The following is a 26,188-nucleotide window of genomic DNA, read 5'->3' on the forward strand; positions in this document are numbered from 1 at the left end:
TCTTTAATTCACTACAGTAACTTAACTTTAATTTTTAAAACAAACAATGGTTCATTGAACTCACCTGAGTCTCTCCAGTGTGCAGTTTGTATTTTCAATTTCGTTCTGGAGTTTCTTCACTCCTGAATCCTGCAGATTATTGTTGCTGATGTCAAGCTCTTTTAGACTGGAGTTTGATCTCAGGACTGTAGCGAGAGCTGAACAGCTTTCCTCTGTTAGACCACACTTACGCAGCCTAAAATGATGAACAGAAGAGGGAGAAATTACAAACACAAAGTACTTGATTCCCACATCAAATGATCTCTGAATATTACAGTGTTTTGGTCACCTGATTTCAATAACATACTTAACATCTACAATAACATATGAACACAATACTCACATCAGTTTGTTGAGTTTACAGTGTTTATCCTTCAGTAGAGCAGCGATCTGATTCACTCCTGTGTCTCCTAGTTCACGTTCACTCAGATTCAGCTCTCTCAGGAGTAACGGGTTTTCACCCACAATTCCTTTCACATATTGACAGGCTTCCTCTGCAGCAGGACCCAAAAACTTGAAGACCAGTCTTGTAGTCCTAACAAAAAAAGTGGTTTACTATTCTGTACCCTGCCTCAACCACCATTAAAAAAAGTGTTTTCATGTTGTTGTTCATTGGTAACATATGTTAAATTAAAATAAATAATTACAACTAAAAATACAGTGCATTCTAAAAATTGGTCGACAGATTATTTCTCAAGTAGCAAGTCTGCATGCAAAACGTTCCGCATTAGGTTTGTTGTCTGCATTACAATTGTATATGACTATAATTAAAATGTTGCTTTAGAATTACATTAAGTGTGAAAATACACTATATCAGTGATTCTCAACCAGTGGGCTGCGGCTATTTCTGAACATCACGACTCCTGGAGGAGACAGACCCAGCCCTGGCTTTGCTCTGTCCCATCCACGTTATGTGACTGTACGTGGACAGAACATAAAGCCTTCAGAACTCAGACCAGCTCTTGGTCTGGCCAGCAGAGGGGAAAGGCTGTCTCCAAGCAGAGGATGGCCCACTGGATAGTTGATGCCATTACCTTGGCTTACCAAGCACAAGGCGTGCCTTGCTCGCTCAGGATGCGAGCTGGTGCTGGCACATGGCGCCTCGCTGAAAGATATTTGTAGTGCTGCGGGCTGAGCGACACTCAACACATTCTCTAGATTCTATAGTCTACGTGTACAGCCAGTATCCTCCTGTGTTCTCACCTCAAACGGGTAGGGGTACCGAGAGGTACTCAATGCTCAATGTTGGCATGCTGCCCCAAAATTGCTCCTGACAGTCCCTATGGGCAGAGACCCTGTTGAGTCCCATCACCCATGGCAGCCGGGCGTGCAGAGTGTCTGGTGCCAGGACTATATTCCGCTGTAAACTTGAGAACCGGGTCAAGGCTGGGTGCCATATGTGTGGCCCTGAGGGGATCCCATATGTGTACTTTTCCTAGGTTGCTCCTAAATGGAAGCCTGTGTCTTTCTCTTGGGAGAACCCATCTCTTACGAGGTTGTAATCACCCTAGTAACTTCCATATGTATATCGCCACATAACTCCTTCCGGGAAGGATGCGGCTTTGTTTTCCAGTGCAAAAACCTGAAGATGCGATGCACCTGTTGCTCATTATATACCCACGCTGCAAGGCAGAGCAGCTGATTTCAATTAACGCATGCCAATGTGCATAGGCTCGTTCTAGTTACACTCAAAATAGTGAGATTCCTATTCGTCTGTCACCAAAGTGACGCTTCCGTTCCCTCCTTCAGGGAACGAGGGTTACAAACGTAACCGAGACGTTTTACATCATGGCCGCAGTACCACTTGGGGTGTGCTTTCTATTCTGCTTTTCCTAATATATTTTTTATTTTTTTATTCATTTTATCTGGCAATGCATCAGAGTGTCTTCACTCACCACCATATTTCCTTATGTCATTTTTAATGCAGAGAGAGAGAGGTGCACTCAAAGCATCGAGTGGAACTGACGGGAGTCTGAGACAGTTTCCCTTTCGAAACTTAAAGGAGAACTCCGGTCAATTTTAACATTGAGCTCATTTTTTTGTACATTTGGAGTGCTGTCAATACAGAGAACAACGACAAAAATCGGTGTTGCCTACACCGAGTTATTCTATTTTTAAAATTTGCACCCTGTTGACTTCAATGGGGCAAGTATTAAACCTGCTTTTAGCCTCTTAACATCCTTGATGTGTCATTACAAGTGCACAGCCAATGTGAGTGATTCCTTCAACACGAGTGAATCTGACTGCAGTAGATGTAAAAGATATGTATAAAAATTATGTTATTTAAGCCAGCGCAAATACCTGTGTTTACATCCTGTTTTCGGTTGAAGCCCAAAGTAGTCGATTGCCGAGTTCACGCGCATAGGTTTAGTTACCTATGATCACGCGCGTGAACTCGGCAATCGACTACTTTGGACTTCAACCCGAAAACAGGATGTAAACACAGGTATTTGCGCTGGCTTAAATAACAATTTTTATACATATCTTTCACATCTACTGCAGTCAGATTCACTCGTGTTCACTCAGAAAGAATCACTCACATTGGCTGTGCACTTGTAATGACACATCAAGGATGTTAAGAGGCTAAAAGCAGGTTTAATACTTGCCCCATTGAAGTAAATAGGGTGCAAATTTTAAAAATAGAATAACTCGGTGTAGGCAACACCGATTTTTGTCGTTGTTCTCTGTATTGACAGCACTCCAAATGTACAAAAAAATGAGCTCAATGTTAAAATTGACCGGAGTTCTCCTTTAACTGTTTTTTGGGGTACTGATTACCATTTGTATAAACACAACAATACCATAATTAAACTATAGTTTTAGTAGCAAAACCATGGTTTTGGACACACAGTTAAAGGGGCAGCTTAAATTACAACAGCTTATGGACTTTTACATGCAAATATTAATCCTTAGAAGTCGTAATACGAAAAAAGTATATATTGTATATGTGCGTATGGCCCCGACTATACCACTGCTGAAGATAGAGGAAGTACATTGATATTACCTGCCATATAAAGATTTCTTTTTTATAATATTTTAAAGGTCCTTTAGTCATTTCAAAGCTTTTATAAATTTCTTTTTGACGGTTTAATTCTCTTCCAGCTAAAAACTATTGCATTTTATTGTCTTAATAACACTCACCACAGTGTTGTCAGCTGATTCCACCAACTCTGTTGTACATCATAGAGCTCCTTCACTCCTGATTGTCCAGGATCATTTCCTCTGAGATCCAGCTCTATCAGGTGTGAAGGGTTTGATCTCAGAGCTGAAGCCAGAGCTTTATAACCTTCTTCTGTGATACTGCAGTTTGAAAGTCTACAAAACATGAAACTTGAATTAAATGTAACATTGTGTTTCAAATTAAATTATCAGATGAATTATAACTTAAGCTGAATCAGAATGATCAGTGCACGTAGAAATGTTGGTAACACTTTGCAATAACTGCACGCTATTAATCATTAGTTAAGCATTACTAAACTGTTAATTCATCATTTATAAAGCATTAATAGACATTAATAAGCAGTTTATAAATACAGTTATAAATGCTTTATTCTTGATTTATAAGCATATCTATAATATGTTTAATAATTGTATTGTCATACTTTATTAATGATCAATTTATCATTTCTAAATGAAGTATTGCATTATTTACAAACCAGTTACATTATTTATCATTATTTACAAACTAGGTGTTGTCATTGATTAATAAGATCACTTAGAAAGTGTAAGAAAATGTAGTAAATACAAGTAGGGTAAACGTACCTATTAAGCTCAAGTACCCATTAAGCACACTACCATCTTGGAGCTCAGATTATAAAAAGAAACAGCAATGTATTATCCTATTTGATGTATTAACCAATTGATGTGTTTGTTACTATTTACCTCCTGTAATTTTAAACCAATCAGACCATTGCACACTGAGATATGTGTGTCCATGTGTTCACACTGTCTGGCGGCTATTTTCAAAGCTGTCTGAAAACTTTCACCAGAAGAGGAGCCCCTCAGATGTGCATTTTTTATATGTTTAAACATTTATTTTGAAGAAGTACATCTTCTTATTGCAAAATTAAGAGATTAATGTTTAGACTTTTGAATATTATAACCTGGAACCTGGATGTGGGAAATAATTACAGTTAGATCTAAAAGATAGTTTTAGCAACATAGCCCAGATGCTACAAACATAGCTAGCTTACTAGCTGTATAAGATTGTGTGCTACATTAATATATTACTTCACAGGAATTAATGGCTTGCACTTTTAAATCCATAATATTATAATTTTACATTTTATTGATAGTCTGTGGTTTTAAACTGCTGTAATTTTTAAAGAATTCATATTATTGTTAGGTGAGCTTAAAGGGTGCACTACTATGACAATCACACAGCTTCAGTGTGACATCAATTAGAAAAAGCATAATTTCATAGATATTGTCTATAATAGTTGTTCATATTAAAATTGGTATAAACTTAATACATTACCTAGATTATTAATTTAGCTAAATATTTTCCTTTAAATTTTAATTTAATATTTATTAATTAAAAAATGTTTTTGCTCCAATTAAGCACAGTGTGTGCTCCCTTTAAGCTCACCCACATTAAACGTCTATGTAAATACTTAATAATCAGAATTTAAATATTAACTGATGGTTGTCACTATGTTAATCTTCAAAAAAATGATTAATAAACTTATTTTCACAGTCTTAAGATGACAAAAGCTAGACGAAACTATAGTGTATGCCCAAAGATGAAAGAGGCATGTCATACAAAGAAGGAGCCATCAGAAACCTGTCGTATCTGTCCAAGAAGTTTGGAGTAGACAGGAAAGCTCTGACCCAGAGAGTTAAAGGGATACTCCACTTTTTTTGGAAATAGGCTCATTTTACAACTCCCCCAGAGTTAAACAGTTGAGTTTTACCGTTTTCGAATCCATTCAGCCGATCTCCGGGTCTGGCGGTACCACTTTTAGCATAGCTTAGCATAATGAATTGAACCGGACAAGACCATTAGCATCTCTCTCAAAAAAATGACCAAAGAGTTTCGATATTTTTCCTATTTAAAACTCGACTCTTCTGTAGTTACATCGTGTACTAAGACGGACGGAAAATGAAAAGGTGCGATTTTGAGAGTATAGTTCCTAGCCATATCAGCCTAGAAAATTGAAACTTTACATTTTCCGTCGGTCTTATTACACGATGTAACTACAGAAGGGTCGAGTTTTAAATAGGAAAAATATCGAAACTCTTTGGTCATTTTTTTGAGAGAGATGCTAATGGTCTTGTCCGGTTCAATTCATTATGCTAAGCTATGCTAAAAGTGGTACCGGCAGACCCGGAGATCGGCTGAATGGATTCGAAAACGTTAAAACTCAACTGTTTAACTCTGGGGGAGTTGTAAAATGAGCCTATTTCCAAAAAAAGTGGAGTATCCCTTTAAGGAGCTCATTGGTTTGTTTTGTTATTTGATTTTTCAATATGGGTTACATAGCTGAACGTGGACTAGTCTAGATGTTGCAATGAGTTTGAATGACACGTCACTATGAATAGGATAGGCTACCTGATCAAATTGAATGCCTTGTTGCTTGATTTTAGTGTTCTGTTTTTTTGTGATTGACTCTATACCTTCAAATAAAACTTTTTTCAATTATTCCTTAAAAAGGTTGTTTAAAATAAACAAGAATTTTTAATAAAACTTGTTGTGAGCTTATTGGGAACAGGGGTGTGCTTAAAGGGTACAAAACGTACCCATTAAGCACAGCCAGACTTTTTATATTTAATGATGAACATCTTAATTGAAATACTTTTGTCATTTAAAATAAAATGAAATATTATAGTGTGAGAGATTAATATTTTATTTTAAAATAACTTCTTGTACTAAAACCAATATCTTGTGCACTAAAAATGTCTCAATGTAGATTTTGGTGAGCTTAATAGGTACGTTTACCCTAGTTATAAAGCATTTAGTAGTGGTCAGTTAACTATTTCTGTGAGCTCATCTAAAGTGAGGACTAGTTATGCTTTGTAAAGCATTTATAAAGGAGATTTAAAGACTCTTTGATCTTCTAAACAGAAAAATGAAACAAACACACACAGTGATACAGAACATAAAAGTATTTAACATCTTTGTAAATGCTTTACGAGGCATAACTAGTCCTCACTTAAGATGAGCTCACAAACACAGTTAACAGACCACTACTAAATGCTTTATAACTCCCTGAATTAACCCTGAATTACAGTAGAAATGCATGTTAATAAAGCATTTATTAACACACTAAGTAACTATTACTATATGTCTGAATAATAATATGTATTTAAACAGTTTATTAATCATTTACATACACTTTCTAAGTGATCTTATGAAGCACTGACAACTCCTAAATAACTGGTTCGTAAATAATGCAATACTTCATTTAGAAATGATAAATTGACCATTAATAAATTATGAAAATACAATTATTAAACACATTATAGATATGCTTATAATTCAAGAATAAAGCATTTATAACTGTATTTATAAACTGCTTATTAATGTCTATTAATGTTTTATAAATGATGAATTAACTGTTTACTAATGCTTAACTAATGATTAATAGCGGGCAGTTATTATAAAGTGTTACCGAAATGTTCATCAAATACAATATTTACAAATTGTCTGTTTTAGTTTTTTGAGTTTTGAAGTTTTCTACCCAGTAGACATGTGACAGTATTAAACATTTAAAACATTTAAATACTGTTTTGTCTTCCTTCTCTGTGTCAGGAAGATGTCAAACAAAAAGCAGAGTTTTGTTTACGGGGGTGCTGTTCAGCGTAATCCACTGTCAGAAAGTGAATTTGCTTATTCATTCAGCCCATCTTCTTCATTCATTTATGCTTCTCCTCCGTGTTGGGGTTGTTTACATCAGAGTGAGCATGCCTTTTTAATGCAGCAAATTTTAACCAGATAATTCTAAAAATGTATTCTAAAAATCTAAATTTATAATACAGAAACTCTCTTTAATAAAGTTGCAAATATTTTGAAGTGCCCACAACAACAATTATGTGCATGTTCATTACCGTACACTTGTACATCTACTTCCCACTTCCCAGTACATTTTGTTTTAGCACTTTATGGTTAATATATTAACAGATAATGAAATTTTATTAAGGCTGTTACATGTAACACAGTTAACACGTTTACAGTGGGGGAAGTAATTATTTGATCCCCTGCTGATTTTGTAAGTTCGCCCACTTACAAAGAAATGAAGGGTCTATAATTTTTATGGTAGGTTTATTTTAACGGATAGAGACAGAATATCAAGCAAAAATCCAGAAAAACACATTATATAAAGGTTGTAAATTGATTAGCATTTGATCGAGTGAAGTAAGTATTTGATCTCCAACCAACCAGCAAGAATTCTGCCTCCCACAAATTGGTTATGTGCCCATGTGAAACACAGATTAGTCCTGTCACTTTAAGAAAGTACTACTAGCGCAGTGGACACCTGTCCACAGAATCTGTATCTTCCATTCCAACCTCTCCACCACCATGGGCAAGACCAAAGAGCTGTCAAATGTAAGGGACCAGTCTGTAGACCTGTACAAGGCTGGAATGGGCTACAAGACCATCAGCAAGAAGCTTGGTGAGAAGGAGACTTTTGTTGGTGTGATTATTCGGAAATGGAAGAAATACAAAATGAAAAATCAAATTGCGCTCGGTCTGTAGATCCATGCAAGATCTCGCCTCATGAGGTAAGGATGATCATGAGAAAGGTGAGGGATCAGCCCAGAACTACATGGGAGGAGTTTGTTAATGATCTCAAGGCAGTTGGGAGTACAGTTACCAGGCAAACCATTGGTAACCATTGGCAACGGATTGAAATCCTTCAGTCTCCCTGCTCAAGAAGGCACATGTTCAAGCCCATCTGAAGTTTGCCAATAAACATCTAATGATTCAGAGAAGGCTTGGGAGAAAGTGCTGTGGTCAGATGAGACCAAAATTTAGCTCTTTGGCATCAACTCAACTCGCTGTGTTTGGAGGAAGAGAAATGCTGACTATGGCCCCAAGAACACCATCCCTACAGTCAAGCACGGAGATGGAAACATCATGCTTTAGGGCTGTTTCTGTGGTAAAGGTACAGGACGACTTCACTGTATTGAGGGGCCGATGGACAGGGCCATGTACCGTCCTTCAGCCAGAACACTGAAGATGGGTCGTGGATGGGTCTTCCAGCATGACAATGACCCAAAACATACCTCCAAGGAAACAAAGGAGTGGCTCAAGAAGAAGCACATTAAGGTCTTGAAGGGGCCTAGCCAGTCTACAGACTTTAATCGTATAGAAAATCTGTGGAGGAACCCGAACCATTGAGTTGCCAAGCGACAGCCAAGAAACTTTAAGGATTTTGAGAGCATCTGTAAAGAGGAGTGGACCAAAATCCCTCCTGAGATGTGTGCAAACCTGATGACCAACTACAAGAAACGTCTTACCTCTGTGCTTGCCAACAAAGGTTTCTCCACCAAGTACTAAGTCATGTTTTGCTTGGAGATCAAATACTTATTTCACTTACTGAAATGCAAATCAATTTATAAACTTTATATAATGTGTTTTTTCTGGATTTTTTGGTTGATATGCTGTCTCTATCCGTTAAAATAAACCTACCATTAAAATAATAGACCCTTCATTTATTTTTAAGTGGACAAAATCAGCAGGGGATCAAATAATTATTTTCCCCACTGTACCTATATAATTTATATAAATTTTTCTGCCTTATTGACATCCATAGTTATTTTATTAGGGGTATAGAAAATAAGAGAAACAGGTTGATAATAAAGTTGCATTTAACCTATATCTACATCATTAAGAAGGATCTGTACCACATTAAAGCTACAATATGTAATTTTTTTTCACCGCTAGGGGTCGCTAACCTCTTACAATAACAAAGGCGTAGGTTGATGACACAGTGAATAAGCAGGGAACTTGTAGTCATGCCGATGGATATAATAATGTTTATGGATGAGTGAATACATTAACGTTTTTTAACATGACTGTGGTATGAAGCAGGGCACGATTGCTAATGAGAGACAGATATAGGCGCCACACGCGAGTCCCGCGGATATAAAGGAATGAGGACATTTCATTCTACCAAACTACCCACAAGTACTGAATAATACTCACACAGGTCAGTTTATTTGACTAATTAAACTTGTGAGGTAACGCAGCGCAGCGCGGTAACGCACTACCATATTAAACTGCATTTGAATGTGTTGAAAGTTATAATGTTATTCTATGTGTTAGTTTGTCTGTATAAGACTAGCAGTGAGCTTGATCAACATTAGAATAACATACTGATCATATTCTAACATTTCATCATGTTAAGCTATATGACATTGATTATTTTTATGAACATTTGCTCAGCTGTCTAATAAAGTACAAGCAAGAGTGGCGTCCCTGTCAAGTCGTGACTCGTGAAGCTCTCCCAAGTTTAAGTTAGTCACGGACGCTAGCTCTTGACATCTCGAAAACGCCATGCCGATATCGATCTTCGTTTTAGTTCTCCTTTTGTCCCAAAGTCTGCTTGCCATGGTCCATAATGTTTGAACGAAACAACAACAGCGTGAGCGTGCCGCTAGATGTAACGCAGGTGTCCACGTCTATCGCCATGGTTACTATGGCAGTACGAGTGGTAACCATGGATAACACGGATATTACGTCATTGACAGGCGACGAGTTACAAGGGATGGGCACTATTTAAAATTGTGAATTTCTTTGAATTTACAAGTTCTTGGAAACATTTAGGATAATGTAAGCACACAATTGAAATAAATATATAACACTGTGCAAGTGGTTTTTGGATATTTAGATACTTAAAATTCTTACATATTGTACCTTTAAACACACTTTTGTGTATTCATGTTTGATATCATATATTGTTTATAAAAACTAAACTATACAAAATTTGACTTAACTTTAAACTTAATTTGTGGCATTTTTGTGTCTACTTTTAAAGTCATAAAATATTTTTCAGTTTAATTGAGTTATTTTAGTTTTTTCAAATTGTGTATTTTTTTCTTACCAGTAACAAAAATCCTTTAAGTTTTCATTTTAGTTTTTGTTAGAGATAACACCACTGTTACGGAAAAAAAATGGTAACACTTAGTTCAGGGTCGTTTAGTATCCAGTTCTCATTATTAACTAATAGCTAATTACTATTTGCATATTACTAGGATATTGTCTGTTTATTAGTATTTATAAAGCACATATTATTCTGCATGATCTCATTCTACATCCCATAATCCTATCCATATCTAAACTTAAATGCTACTACAACTACCTTACTAACTGTTAATAAGAAGTAATTAGGAGTTTATTGAGGCAAAACTCGAAGCTAATAGTTAATGAGTATAGGACTCTAAAGTGTGTGATTAAAACAATGAGTATTCTTCCATTTTTTTGCACTTCAGGAGGCAAGCTGATTCAGTAAATATACAGTATAATATCCCTGTGATTGCTGTGGTGTTGAGTGTATCTGATGGTGAACTGAACTCACTTAAGAATCTTCAGTGTTGATTTCTTCAGTCCCTTACAGATCTCTTTGACTCCAGAGTCCAGCAAACGGCTGTTGTTCAGGTTCAGCTCTTTCAGGATGGTTTTAGAGGAGAGAACAGTAGCTAGAACTGAACAGCTTTTCTCTCTCTGCTCACAATTATTCAGCCTAAACACAGAAACACATAATTTATTATTCAGTACATATTCAACACACATCAGATCAACAGCTCTTCATATCTGCTCACACAAGTGCCTGACAGTCTTTTATAATCAATTAACAGAGAAGTTATAATCTATAAATTGTTGACTCACTTGATTTTCTCCACTTTGCTATGAGAGTCCATCAAAAGAGCAGAGAGCTTCCCTCCATCCAGATCTCCTAATTTATCTCCACTCAGATCCAGTTCTGTCTGTAATAATGGACTTTTACCCAGAACTTTAGTGAGATAGTCACACGCTTCCTGTGCAGCAGCACTTTTCAAAAACCTACAGGAAGTAGAACATTTAGATTAGATAACTGAAAAGAAAAGAAAAAATGATAAAAGAAAAACTAATTTAGATATAAAAAAAATAAAATAAAAAAAATGGTTTAAATAATGTTGTTAGAATGTCATGCGTTTTGCAGCTCCCATTCTCCTTATGGATCCAGTAAAGCAATAAAATATGGCAACGTGTAGAATGTGTTAAAGTCATAGTTTTGGTAAATATTTCCAGTTTTGCTGAATTGCAGTTCAGTAAATTCCTTTTTATGCCATTCTAATTCTGCATTGGCCATTTGTCACATCTACTGACCTGCACACCTCTGACTCTGTCTGTGGCTTATTTTGAAAAATCAAAGGCTTTTCTCACCTGATGTTCTTTAATTTACAGCTGTCAAGCCGCAGTAAATCGTTGAGCTCCTTCACTCCTGATCGTCCAGGATCATTTCCTGTGAGATCCAGCTCTATCAGGTGTGAGTTTGATTTCAGAGATGAGGTCAAACATTTATATCCTTCTTCAGTGATACTGCAGCCTGAAAGACTATACATATACATTCATACAAAAACATATACATGTTAAGTACTGCAACCAATGCCTTACTGACAACACCTGCTTCATTTGTATTTCTAAATGTTTCATAAAATATGTAAAGTTTTCAGACTGAAATTAAAATGATTAACTGAAACAGATTTTTTCAGTTAATCTAATCAAATGGACATTTAAAGTCTATGTTATCATGCAGAAATTAAGATAAATGAATACACACTTCAGTTTCTCTAATCTGCATTGTGTATTTTCCAACAGAACACAGATGTTCATTATTCCAGAGTTTCCGAGTTTATTCTCACTCAGATCCAGCTCTATCAGGTTTGAAGGGTTTGAATTAAACGCTGAAGTCAGAGCAGCACAACCTTCTGCTGTAATACTGTTATTATTCAGCCTGAAGAGAGAGAAAAAAGAAAAGACAGGAGGGTCTCCTCAGTGTTTTTTTCTGCCAAGAAACACGTCTACTGTAACGGAAGGGTTTTCATAGTCAAAGAGAGTTTACCTACTTTCTTAAAGAACATGCATTTAAATAACACTGCAAAACTAGCAATATGGAAGTAAAAAGTTTATATGCAATTAAGTAAACAATCAGTGTAAAATCTAAGCAAATCATCAGCAATGAGACAAACACAACAGAACAGAGACATTTTTTTTTCAGGTAGGAAATACTACATGTAAAAAAATAAGGTAAAGAAATACTACAAAAATATAATCAAATCATAAAATTAAAATAGTCTGCATGAATTAAATATTGCTACAAAAGTTTTTCAGTCAGCTAATTTTGTTTGGTTACACAGAGAGCAGCAGGTATATTAAAAGTTATCACCTAATGCACGGATTCAATATATTGATTTACATCTGATTGTACAACTGTTTACGCTCACTTAAGACATAACTGACTAGGTTTACCTGGATACTTGCCAAGTCAGGCATTTTGACAAACAGTGTGTATTGTAAAACATACTCGGTTACCTAACGTAACCTCGGTTCTCTCTAGAAGAGGGAACGAGTATTGCGTAAGATGCTTACGCTACAGGTAAAGTTGTCTTTTCTCGAGATCTGAAGCCAAAAATTATTCTTAATTTTGTATTTATTGTCAACACAATGCGGCAGCCAGCAGACCATAGCAGGCTGTATAAGCGTGCTCATTGGCTGACCTGCGCCAACTGCAGCAGCCTATCGGTGAGCCCTGCGTGACGTCACGCCCTTCACACGTCACAGCCCGCCAGAATGGGTGTGGCTAGCGTGTATATAGGAAGGGCTCACAGGCTGGAAATCTGGTTTTCATAGACTGATTACTAATTACATTAACTGTTTACTAATGCTTAACTAATGATTAATAGTGTGCAGTTATTATAAAGTGTTACCACATTTTTTCTAACCTAATTAAATGTGAGCATCATATTTTGCATTAAATTCTTACATTTAATCAATGAAGTCAAATAGAATAAGACAAAATGGCTGTTACCAAGAAAATTAAATCAGTATCAACAAAATTCATCTTTGCAATGCAGAGGAAACACAGAAGCTGCATCTGAAGTGACATTTAGATGCATTTACACAGACTGTTTAATGCAACTCCGTGGGACATGAATACATTTAACCTGCAGTTACAAATGCATAAATACTATTTTGATGTTTTAAACATAAAACGCTGAATAATGATATTTGAAATTGTTAATAAAAATGAATAGATACTTTAAATTGTGAATTAAAACAGCTAGTAGGTGGCAGAAATTCACTGTTAATGAGTGAGTCATTGCAATTCAACCGATTCATTCAAACTGGTGATTCATTCAGACATACAGCGGCATTTTTGCCCCCATATATTGAATTTTGGGGAAATCTAAATGCATTTTAATAGACCAAATATAGATAAATATATATAAAACATAGCCTAATGGCACTCTAAATGCGCACTCGCTTTGGTCTAACCTACTAGAATACATCACGTTTCTGTGCACTCTATGGGCCATATCATACACCCGGTGCAATGCAGCGCCAGGCGTTAAGCAAGTGTTTTTTTACTAGTTTCTGCCCGACGCAGTTATCATTTTCACGTCCTGCACCACTTGTTTAAATAGCAAATGCATTTGCACACATCTGTGCATCTGAAAACAAAGTGTGTTCTGTCGCATTGTTGGCACATTGCTATTTTGAGGCAACTGAAATAGACTGCTGAACCCTGGTCTGAAGTCAATGCCCCAGTATTTTTTTTGTTATTTAAAGAGCACATTAGTAATGTGCGCCAATAGGCGGGTACACTCTGCTTATTACACACATGTCAAATATTCAAAATAAAAGTATTACAATGTAAAAGATTAATATCGTGTACATAAAGATATGATGGAATCTGGCTTGTCCCGTAGATGGTCTGCTTGCGTGCAGTGAATTTGGACATGTCTTAAGTGCACTTGCGCCGTGCGCTTTAGACCATGTGCTTAGATTGTTAAAATAGGGCCAGATGAGAGTGCTTTTGTTGTGGCCCTGTGGCCAGTTGCATGAAAATAGCTGAAAATAGCTGCTAAGCTACTTAATAGCTCTTCATTTTCAGAATTAGACCAATCTGCCTTTTTATGTAACTGGCTTAAAGAGATGATCAGTCTTGACTAATTTGTAAGGCTAGTCTAAGCACTTTATGCAAGCGGCCACTGATCTATATGATGGCTCAGTTAATATTAGATTAATCTACAATGTCAATATTTTGAAAATGTAATATCAAATAGTATATTGTTTCAAAGATGCTTTGTAAAGTATAAAACAATGTCAAATACTTACATCAGTGTGTTGAGTTTACAGTGTTTATCCTTCAGTAGAGCAGCGATCTGATTCACTCGTGTGTCTCCTAGTTCACGTTTACTCAGATTCAGTTCTCTCTGGAGTAACGGGTTTTTACCCACTATTCCTCTCACATACTGACAGGCTTCTTCTGCAGTAGGACTCAAAAACCTGCAGAAGGAAAGATGACGCAGGAATTAATTACATTTTTAACAAACCGTAGTATTTTTTTTTTTATTAATAGTCTAATGTTAATCCTTGTTAACTTTGACAACAACAAAAGATTATGCAGTTTACTGCATTACTGAATTTACAGCCACTTTTCCACTTTTGGGCCAAACTGTTCTAAGAACAATAAGAAACCATTCCAGTAATATTTCCACTTGATCCTGGTGTGGCACAGCACAATTACAAACTGTTCTCAGGCCGGAGTACTCAGCATGATTGGCTAACTGTGCTGAACCATGCAGGTTGAATGTTGCTAGTGACGTCGACACTCAGAATTGACGGTTCGCAAAGACCCGCCCCCTTTAGTTACTGTTGCTATATCCGACATATAATATAGCAACTCTCTCGCCACACATCATGGCATGCCACTCTCACGCCTGCTTAACCCTCCTGACTGCTTTGTCGGACAAAATGGCGGATTCAGTGGATGGCGGATTATGATTGGTCAGATAGCCTGTCAATCAAACTCCTGGCGAAGGGTGAATTGAACACTTGTCTGTCGCATGGCTACCAGTTTCTCTGTGGCTGTCAAGGCGTGCTATTTGAGTGAAGTAAATAATCAAATTAAAATCCTCCATCCTCCATAAAGTCAGGGTCGGCGCCACGAGGGGGCCCCAGGGGGCCTGGCCCGGCCACCTAGGTTACTGTGCCCCCTCACCTCTGGTCAGCACACCACCCTGCCTCGGAGTGCGATTTCATCCGTTGAGACTCAGCAACAGGCACGGTGACGGTTCCACTGTGCCCTCTTATTCCTGACATATAATTAACTACATATCGTCGCTGTCGCCTGTCGGGTGGAAACCTTGTATGTCCAAATTTGGTCAATTTCATATTTTTTTCACAAATCGATGCTATTGGTCAGTCCCCACGTGGTACTGTTATTTTTTACAAATTATTAACCAATCTAAAGTGTTGAAAATAGCTTGAGAGCAAATCTCTTAACTCCATTGGACACTTCAACTGTCTGAGAATCCTCGTAACTCCACATCTTCTTCACTCCGCGGCGGGCGGGAGCCTCGCGGCATTTTGTCTCCTCAGGATTGAAAGTCACAACGATTAAGAAGTCCTTGTCGAGCAACACGTAAAGCAAGCCTTAACTCTGATTTTATCTGTGTTAAACTATGATATCAGTTATTGATGTATTTTAAATGTCTACTTATTACTAGGCTTATTATACGTGTGCATTAAAGTTTTAAAATGTAGGCTATCTAATATAATACTTGAATTGAATTAAATGTTTTGGATACCAGCATTAAATTATTGTTTTTATTATTATTTTACTGGTTCGAAATTGGCACTGTGCATGTAAAATACCCCAAGTAGCAAGGTTTTTATTTATGGGAGAAGTAGGTCTACTGGTCTAATTTCCACCTATTAGCCTAACGTTAGTCAGCTCATCGTTTTTTGTTCTGCTTCACTTATCGTTTAGGGACAGTCGTTAGCTTTGGTTAACTATTGAAGCCTTTTCTCTTGTCAAAAGGCTCAACGCGAGTGCCGACTTTGTTTGCGTGCAGATTAATTTCCGCCTATTTTAGATAGCCTAGTATTTTGGTATTGCATGCATCACTCATATCTCTTAAACGTTTAAATGGAGTTTAGGAAGATGTATGTAACCACAATCATTAGATTTGAATGGCTCTTAAAGCCTTATCTCTTGTCAAAAGGCTCAACGCGACCGCAGACTTTGATGAACACTACTGGCAGCAGCGACGTCTGTGTCCGTAGGCTACCATTCTTATCAACAATGACAGCGTAAATTAACCTCGTATCTCCCAGCTGCTCCCAAGTCATATCGTATCTCCGATTAAACATGATTTTGGGGAAATGTTTTGTTAATGTTGGTATACAACAGTATAGGATAGCAATCTAAGGTTTAATACCAACTTTAACGATACAATGTTTAATAACTCAAAAAATATGCAGTTTTTTTAATTTCCTGAGAGATACGAGGATTCCGCCCGACAGCGACGATATAGGCCTATTTAATATACATATATATTATTATTATAATTATGTATTATTATTATTGAGGGTGGGAGAGGTATGCCCCCCCAGTGACACAACGAGGCCCCCTCGTTCCGTATGTCCTGGCGCCGACCCTGCATAAAGTGATCCCTACTTACATCTAATGCCATCTGTAAACTCTTGCATTACCATGGAAATGACTGCTGCAGTTGTATTACATTCCAACGAGCTCTGCTATCAGCCCCACAATGGAATATGAAACCACATTCGTACTAGCTGGGCCAGATCGGCATGAATTGAACGGTTAAGCAAGGAGAACGGTTTGGCTAGACCAGGGGTGTCAAACTCATTTTCACTGAGGGCCACTTCAGCATTATGGCTGCCCTCAAAGGGCTGGTTGTAACTGTAAGACTTTTAAAATGTTAATATACTGTCTCTTTATTTGATTATTACTTATTTAAGTTACAAATATTGTATATGCATTTGCAGGGGTGTTTCTAGGTTTTAAAAACATCAGGGGATGACCCCGAAACATCAGGGGCTGGGTAATAATGATTTGATACAGAGAATAATGTATATTGTATACATGAAGGGGCAAACTGGCTCAAAAATTCAGCCTTGGCACTGTAGCCACACCAGCACACATTACCACACAGTCATGCATATTCAAATGTGAGGTAGGGGGGTTCAGGGACATGCTCCCCCGATAAAATTTGGATTTCTCGGACCTACATATGTGCATTTTAAGGTGTTTAAAGGCCAAAAAATTTGGATAACAGCTTTAAAAGCATGTCAGTGGGCAGTAGCATAAATTATTTGTCAAGATAACAGATTCTTAAACATGAGAATGAGGATAAATATTGTAATGAATGATCCACACTACAAAATGGAAATGCAGAATGTTTCTGCTTATTGTTGACAATACACAATCACATATTCCAAACAGGAATGGCCTTAAATGAGAAATCTTTCAAGGATTATTTTGCATAGATGTTACATTTCAATCAAAAAACAGTGCAATCTTTTTGTGTCCAGAGGCAAATGAGCAATTTATATTAGCATTAAAGATTGGTTTCAGCAACTTGTTTCTTTCCTGAGTTAATCAATGTTTTTGGCACTAATCAGTTTAAAGTTCAATTGTTCACTCATAAAGACAGTCACTTGTCGCCACCTACTGGCTTAATGATGCAAGTGGCGCAAACACAGACAAGCGGAGTGATACAAATGGTGAAAAGGCTAATGATGTAGGTTCAGTACCTATATTAAAATAATATAAAATATCAATATATTATTCTTCAATCATTTCTATGCAGCAGAATCAGATTTAACAGATTTATTTTTTGACCAATTGTCAAAATTAAGTATAGTCCTGCAAAGCTATTTTTATCAGAGCATGAGCAGAGCAGGGAGAGGACCAGTAAACGAGAGGATCGTGATTCGTGTAATTTTACCTGTGTTGCCCAGCACGGCTATAGACACCATGTTACAGCACAGTAGTGCTATTGCAAAAAGTCCAGAGAAATTTCATGTCGGCACGTTTTTTTTTAGCGGACTTTGCTTTTCCGGTGAGTGAGAGCAGAGCTCGCAACACAAACACACACACACACACACACACACACACACACACACACACACAGAAGTTGCTTGCGGAACATTGAGCAGAACGCACTGTGAACACGGAGCGGAGAGCACAGCGCGCACACACAGTGGAACACGCTTCGAAGTTATGCATCTTCGGAAGAGGACTCGCACGCAAAGTCATAAAACACGCTGAGCCAGAGTCAAACCATCGCCGAACACGGAGGGGCGCGGCGGCTTTTTAGTATCTTTCGGCCAAAAACCGGCAATGTTATTTTCGGAGGAAAATTTTCGGCAGCCTAATTTCGTTGCATCCCTAATTTTAAGACACCCATATGCTCTCGCGGGCCATATAAAATAATGTGGCGGGCCGGAATAGGCCCGCGGGCCTTGAGTTTGACACATGTGGGCTAGACGGTGGAAAAGAGGCATTAACTTCTCTTAATTCACCTGTATGTCATTTATTTTGTATTATTTCATCACATCTCACCTCAGTGTCTTGAGTTGACAGTTCTGATCCTGTTGTAATTTATCGAGCTTCTTCACTCCTGATTGTCCAGGATCATTTCCTGTGAGATCCAGCTCTATCAGGTGTGAAGGGTTTGATCTCAGAGCTGAAGCCAGAGCTTTATAACCTTCTTCTGTGATACTGCAGTTTGAAAGTCTAGAACAGGAATGAAAATGTAACGTGATTAATTCATTATTATAGAAATTCCAGAAATGAAAGTTTACTTGTAAGTCAGATTACTTTTTCATGAAATTAATAAATTAATGTATTACTTTTTTAAATTCAAAGCAAACTATCAGAGTTATTTTTTTCAAATAAGCATGTTACTCTGTATTTTGTTATTTGTACAAATAATATGCAAACTAAACTTAGTTTCAGTCAGAAACTGATGACTAAATATGTAAACAAACTAAAGGCCCAGTGTTGCACATCATCTCACCTGAGTTTCTCCAGTTTACATTTATTTCTCAGTCCATCAGAGAGCAGCTTCACTGCTGAATTCTGCAGATTATTATTACTCAGGTCAAGATCCTTCAGAATGCTGGAGTCTGAACTGAGAACTGAAGCCAGAGCTGAACAGCTTTCTTCTGTTAGATCACACTTGCTGAGCCTGATAATAATAATTGAACATCATCAATGATGAAGATACATAATACCATTAATTGTAGGAAAAAGACTACCATGAGAAGTTGACCAAAATGTAAGGTCTTCCACCCCTAAACAAAGAAATCAGAGGCTAAAATCGTGCAATGATTCTATGCCTTATACTTATAGCATCAACAGAATCACTTACACACAGCCACCATGCAGTCAATTCAGAGTTAAGATACAGATCCACACACGGTGATCTGGATACTCAAATCTGCCTTATAAACTGTTACATGTATAGAATATATTTTCCATAATTCAATGAATTGACCACTTACAGTGAGCTGTAACATATTTTTGTTTTCAAATAATGTGTCTCAGTAATTTCCAGTGATGTGATATTGTTCATGTGCTGTGGTCACCTAGTTCTTTAAATGCCATATAAAAATCTGGATTTTTCAGAGATAGGAGAGTTATTTATGGAGTACACAATTGTCCCAGCTCAATGGAACATGTTTTAATTTAGTCCAAACTGATTTGAGGAAGCAGTGGCTTGTAAACATACGAAAATATTTAATCTCAGAGCAGGGCTGTCGCTAGAGGGGAGAAAGGTGGCGATGATTCTTGATAAAGTTAAAACATTATACGTTGTTTGACATCCCTAAATAGTAAAAAAATCTGTCCTTATGAGTGACTGTAACATAAGTGCACTGAAAGGAAATGCTTGAGCCTTTTTTGTATTTTGTAAATACAAATATTTATATTTATAATAGTAAATTAAATTAAATCTCAAAGTTGAATGCAGGCTTTTGCAAAAAAAAATATATATATATATATATATATTGGACAAAAGAGAAAAGACAGGGGAAACAGAATATCCAATCCAGTGTCTCATATTCATGTGATTTCTGAGGTGTTGAGTGTAGCTGATGGTGAAATATACTCACTTGAGTATCTCTAGTTTACACACAGGCTTTTTCAGTCCCTCACAGATCTCTTTGACTCCAGAGTCCAGCAGACGGCTGTTGTTCAGGTTCAGCTCTTTCAGGATGGTTTTGGAGAGAACAGTAGCTAGAACTGAACAGCTTTTCTCTGTCTGCTCACACTTATTCAGCCTAAACACAGAAACAGCATTATTTATTATTCAGCACATATTCACCACACACCATACCAACAGCTCTTCATATCTGCTGACACATGACTGACAGTCATTTACAATCAATTAACAGAGAAGTTATAATGTATAAATCACATTGACTCACTTGATTTTCTCCACTTTGCTATGAGAGTCCATCAAAAGAGCAGAGAGCTTCTCTCCATCCAGATCTCCTAATATATCTTCACTCAGATCCAGTTCTGTCAGCAATAATGGACTTTTACCCAAAACTTTAGTGAGATACTCACACGCTTCCTGTGCAGCAGCACTTTTCAAAAACCTACAGGAAGTAGAAGATAATTTATTGGACAAATTTCTGGACATAAGACATTGTTTTGTTTCTGCTGCTTTGTTTGCGATCAGATCATTTTAAACCAGTAAACTCCTGGAGATTTTTAGTTAGTTAGTAGTACTTTGTTCAGCCTTAGCTGAAAATTGGTCTTTGGTCTCACCATACAATCACAAAACAATTAACAATACACAATATACATTAAGATTGAAATATTCACATTTCCTTCCTTTTGCAAGAAGACTTTTGCATTTGGTACAAAAGTTTGTTTATATATTGCTTTGGTCGCTTTTGGTGTTCTGTAGCGACGACATGATGGCAATAATTCAAAAACATGATTCAAGGGGTGTGTTGTGTCTCTTGCTATAGTCAAGGCTTTTCTCTGAACTGATCACATTTCAAAGATAGCCCGATCATGCAGGTTTGCACTGCACAACATCAGGAAGATCAGGCCTTTCCTAACTGAGCATGCAACACAACTTCTCGTCTAGGCCCTGGTCATTTCTAGGCTTGACTACTGCAATGCTCTTCTGGCTGGACTTCCATCATGTGCAACTAAACCTCTACAGATGATTCAGAACGCTGCAGCTCGTCTTGTCTTCAACGAGCCAAAAAGGACACACGTCACTCCTCTGTTCATCTCTCTGCACTGGCTACCACTCGCTGCTCGCATCAAGTTCAAGGCATTGACGCTTGCTTACAGATCTATCACAGGCTCAGCTCCCTCCTACTTTCACTCACTTCTACCAGTCTACATCCCTACCAGAAGCCCACAATCAGTCAACGAGCGAAGTCTTGTGGTTCCATCACAGAGAGCCACAAAATCACTTTCCAGAACATTCTCATTCACAGTTCCCTGCTGGTGATACTCTCCCCTCCCTCATCCGGAATGCAGAATCCCTGGCAACATTCAAAAGACAACTGAAAACCCATCTCTTCCGCGAGCACTTAACCTAAAAAAATAAATTCCTTTTCCTTTAAACCCTCACTTATCGGGCTTATGCTACTCTGAGCAATGCCTGAACTTCGTATTTTGAGCACTTCTTGCGTTGTTTTTTGCCTCTTCACGATGACTCGCTTAATTTAGTCTTCACAATTTCAACTGTTTGATCACATAACATTATTTCTGTTACAGGCTCTGAATAATTTAAAATCAACACTTTTGTTTTACTTACATTTATCAATAAGGAACTTGCTTCACACCATTTTTCTAGTTTCAAAACCTACTCCTCATACTCAAAATGTACACAGTCTTTCCATAAAAGTGCAACAAGTGCCATATCATCTGCATATTTGTATAATTTATAATTCTCATGCTGCACTCTTATACCACTTGTGTAAACAGAAAATAAAAGAGGTGACAGGACACATCCTTGGGTTGCCCCCGTGTTTAAAAACATAATATCTGATTTAAACCTCCGAACACAAACTCGCTGTGGTCTATTTGTTAAAAAATTCTTTATCCAGAAAGAATAAAAAAATATTTATTTTAGTCCAAGAATCAATTAAGTAAAAGCATTCAAACAGTCAGTCCAAAACAGAACTAAAGCAGAGAAAAAACAGCCAATAGTGACTCGCGTTCAGATTTCAGCAATTCACTGTAACTGTGTATTTGGCTTCAGAGCAGCCCAAGACGTTTCACATTGTGCTGTGTGAAATACAGACTGCAAGCATTTTATAATGGATTCTGCCCGAAGAGGCATGTTTTAGAGGTTTCAGTTTCTGTTGTTGTACTATATACATATATTGTAGAACCTAGAAACGAGTTAGCATTTTAGCACTTCCAGTTCCATTGTCCTGAAGTCGATGGGTTTTAAATGGGTTTTTGGTTAAATGCTTAAGGTTGTGTTTACCACAGATATTATTTCAAGATATTTTCAGTTTTATTCTACAATATAAATAACATCAGTAATACCTTCTTGTGATTTTTTTTAAAGCTTTTACTTGTCTTGTAAAAAGCAGTTGCTAACAAGTGGCTAAATGGAACTTTAGAGATTGTTGGGGAAATTAAACATCATCAGCCGAACAGGTAAACACATCTACTCACTAGTCCATTTTCACAGCCTCGTTAATTGCACTCTTGCAAACTATTATAGTTGTTAGACTTGTAGGAAGCTTAGTGAGGGTGTCATTGAAGTCATGCGTGTAGTGTTGCCATGGTATAGTTAGTTTATAGCCTACATTTATCATTTGACTTCTGCAGATTGTATTTACGCATCAAAATTCTTAATTTGTGAAGATTATTATGATGAAAAATCATAAGCTTTTGTTAGTCACAGACCTTGTTTAATCCAAAAGCCAAAAAAAAAAAAAACCCTATTGGTTAACCAAGGTGATGCTGACTTCTGGGTTGGCCTACAAAAATATGTCATCCCTGCAACACTCTATAGTGAGAGGTTTGGGTGTGCCATACTAAACCATCGGCATTGGGTGTACCATACACTCATTGTCATAATCATACTTTAGATCTAATATTGTCACATGGAATCAATGTTGATCCTGTTGAAATTCTGCAGCAGAGCGATGCAACTCAGATCATTATCTAATCTTGTGTATACTACATTTAGCCATGGCTGCAAAGCTTACTCTGTGTTACAAATATGGTAGAACTATCACTTCTAACACTAAAGATTGCTTTATAAATAATCTTCCTAATCAGTTTCATCTCCTCAGCATCCCAGATAGCTTAGAAGAACTCGATGTTGCAACAGAAACTATTGACTCTCTCTTTTCCACTTTAGACACAGTTGCTCCTTTGCGCTTAAAGGAACACGCCAATTTTGGGACTTTATCTTATTCACTGTATTCCCCAGAGTTAGATAAGTCCATACATACCCTTTCTCATCTCCGTGCACGCCGTAACTCTGTCTGACGCACCCACCGCTAGCCTAGTATAGTGAATAATAGCTTATACTGTCAATAAGCTAAAGTCCCAAAAAGTCGGCGTGTTCCTTTAAAGAAGATTAAAGAAAATAGTCCAACACCGTGGTACAACGAGCACACTCAGGCCCTTAAGAGAGCAGCCAGAAAAATGGAGCGAAGCTGGAAGAAAACAAAACTAGAGTGTTTCGAATTTCATGGAGAGAGAGCACGATTGCGTACAGAAAGGCCTTAAAAACTGCCAGATGTGCTTATTTTTCGCCTCCCTTAGAATAAAAACACAACCCTAGGTATTTATTTGATACAGTGGCAAAATTAACAAGAAATAAAGCTTCTACTTCTGAAGTTTCCAAAGAGAATAGCAGTAATGACTTTATGAACTTCTTTACTTACAAAATTGATAATATTAGAGAGAAAATTATAACTATGCAACCGTCTACTACAGTAAAATTATGTTAGCATTAGTGGAATTGCATTAGCGTGGTTTAAATCATACTTATCTGACCATTATCAGTTTGTAGTAGTAAATGAAGAGATGTCTTATCGTTCACAAGTTCAGTATGGCGTACCACAATGCTCAGTACTAGGACTGTTGTTGTTCACTCTGTACATGCTACCCTTGGGAGATATCATTAGGAAGCATGGGATTAGTTTTCACTGTTATGCTGATGATACTCAGCTCTATATCTCTTTGCGCCCCGACGAAACCAATTCACAAGATTAACGGAATGCATAGCTGATCGGTTCTGTCAACACTGCATTGGCTCCCTATTAAACATTGTATAAATTAAAAAATATTGCTAATTACTTATAAAGCACTAAATGGTTTAGCTTCCCAGTGCTTGAGCGAGCTCTTAACGCATTATAGTCCTTCACATCTATTGCTATCTCAAAATTCTGGTCAGTTAATAATACCTAGAATATCAAAATCGACTGCTGGCGGTAGATCCTTCTCATATTTAGCACCTAAACTTTGGAACAGTCTTCCTAACATTTTCCGGGAAGCAGACACACTCTGTCAGTTTAAATCTAGATTAAAAACACGTCTTCAAACTGGCATACACAAAGAACACTATACATTCCTATTATTAAAATCAGTTAAATGACCATTAGGCTGCATAGATTAGGTCAGTCGGAACCGGAACACTTCCTATAACACCTGATGTACTCAGAATGACATCTACACTAATGTTAACTGTAATCAGCCGGACCCGGGCTGTATCCAGATCAGATGGTGGACCTGCGCCTAGACATGACCACAACGCATCCCTGAAGTGTCAGCAGAGGTTGTCAACTAGACTCTCTCCTGTGAAGGCCTGATCGAGACGACAGCCATCGGCACTGATCTTCAACAAACTCGTCTTCATACACGCAAGATTACGCCGATCTTCAACCAGATGGAACTGGATAATATTTTGAATGTTCCAATCTGACTTCTGACCTGTAATGCTGCCTGAATCGTAATCATAAACTGTTCGTTCGTTGGCCAGAGGAGAACTGTTTTTTTCTCCATTCTGTCACCTGATGGAGTTTTGGCTCCTTGCCACTGTCGCCTTTTTCGCCTTTCTTCACCTTTGTCGCCATTGGTTTTTAGCTTGCTGAGTTGGGGACATTTAATTTATTATTCAAAAATATTATTGATCTGCCTGCATTGACATCACGGTTATCTCCAGAGTGGCTATTTATAAACAATATATATATATAAATTAAATTAATAACTTAAAATGATCATTGAGCTTACTTAAAGAGATACTTCACCTCTGGAAAGATGAATGTGTATTTAAATTGGGTCATTTATGTAGTAGAAATGTGAAATTAGTTTTGAATTTGGAGCCTTCTAGACTGAGAAAAGCCAGAAAATTTATTTTTGGCTCATGTGGATGAAAGATAACAACTCCCAGAATGCACTTGCTTCGCTGCCCTACGAGGCCACTCCCAAGCCACGCCTACCGGTTAGAGAGCAGTTGTAAACAATAAAGCTAAGCTACAAGTGAGTCTCAATGATGAGTCTGCCCGGGTTTTTGAGATCGCACAAAATGTCCGGGATTCGGCTTTTGCATTCTACAGTCGCCATTCATTGTGTTTACTGTGGTGAGCAGGACGAGACTAGGGCCGCGGGAGAACAACGCGAGGCCGGTGGCGTGATTACTGATGAGCGCCTGTGAGACGCACTGGTCTCGTATCTCTCACGGAGGAGCGGGTATTTTCTTAGCAATGGTAAAATGCACATCAACCGATCACGCCACCGGCCTCGCGTCATTCTCCCACACCCCTCAGCCTCGTCCTGCTCGCCACAGTAAACATGATGAATGGCGACTGTAGAACGCAAAAGCCGGTGGCGTGATTACTGATGAGCGTCTGTGAGATGCATCGGTCTCGTATCTCTCACGGAGGAGCGGGAATTTTCTTAGCAATGGTAAAATGCACATCAACCGATCACTTGTTTAGCGTTCATGTAAACACTACATTCAGATTCACCAATCGGAATGAATTCAGTTAGATTGAAACAAAAGGTGTGCATGTAAACAATGAATGGCGACTGTATAAAGCAAAAACTGAATCCCGGACATTTTGGACGATCTCGGCGGCTGGACATGTCCGGGAAAAAGAGGATGGTAACCCCTACTCAGCTTT

The 26,188-nt window shown here is 37.6% G+C and overlaps 1 protein-coding gene across 2 annotated transcripts in view; it reads right to left on the reverse strand.

Annotated features, from left to right (window-relative positions):
• The window catches only part of LOC308694903 (uncharacterized protein), a 182,547-nt gene that overhangs the window by 24,220 nt on the left and 132,139 nt on the right, over positions 1 to 26,188 (reverse strand). For both annotated transcript variants that reach the window (XM_081372713.1, XM_081372714.1), the window contains 12 exons: positions 20,492 to 20,665; positions 20,177 to 20,344; positions 19,081 to 19,251; positions 18,624 to 18,797; positions 14,363 to 14,533; positions 11,805 to 11,978; positions 11,408 to 11,578; positions 10,871 to 11,044; positions 10,560 to 10,724; positions 3,181 to 3,354; positions 383 to 574; positions 65 to 235 (listed from right to left, as the gene is read on the reverse strand). In XM_081372713.1, the coding sequence (XP_081228839.1) occupies positions 65 to 235; positions 383 to 574; positions 3,181 to 3,354; positions 10,560 to 10,724; positions 10,871 to 11,044; positions 11,408 to 11,578; positions 11,805 to 11,978; positions 14,363 to 14,533; positions 18,624 to 18,797; positions 19,081 to 19,251; positions 20,177 to 20,344; positions 20,492 to 20,665 (2,079 nt within the window). The remainder of the gene's footprint in view (positions 1 to 64; positions 236 to 382; positions 575 to 3,180; positions 3,355 to 10,559; positions 10,725 to 10,870; positions 11,045 to 11,407; positions 11,579 to 11,804; positions 11,979 to 14,362; positions 14,534 to 18,623; positions 18,798 to 19,080; positions 19,252 to 20,176; positions 20,345 to 20,491; positions 20,666 to 26,188) is intronic.

Source organism: Scardinius erythrophthalmus (assembly GCF_964197995.2).
Source record: "Scardinius erythrophthalmus genome assembly, chromosome: 8".
In the NCBI taxonomy this organism is placed as follows: Eukaryota; Metazoa; Chordata; class Actinopteri; order Cypriniformes; family Leuciscidae; genus Scardinius; species Scardinius erythrophthalmus.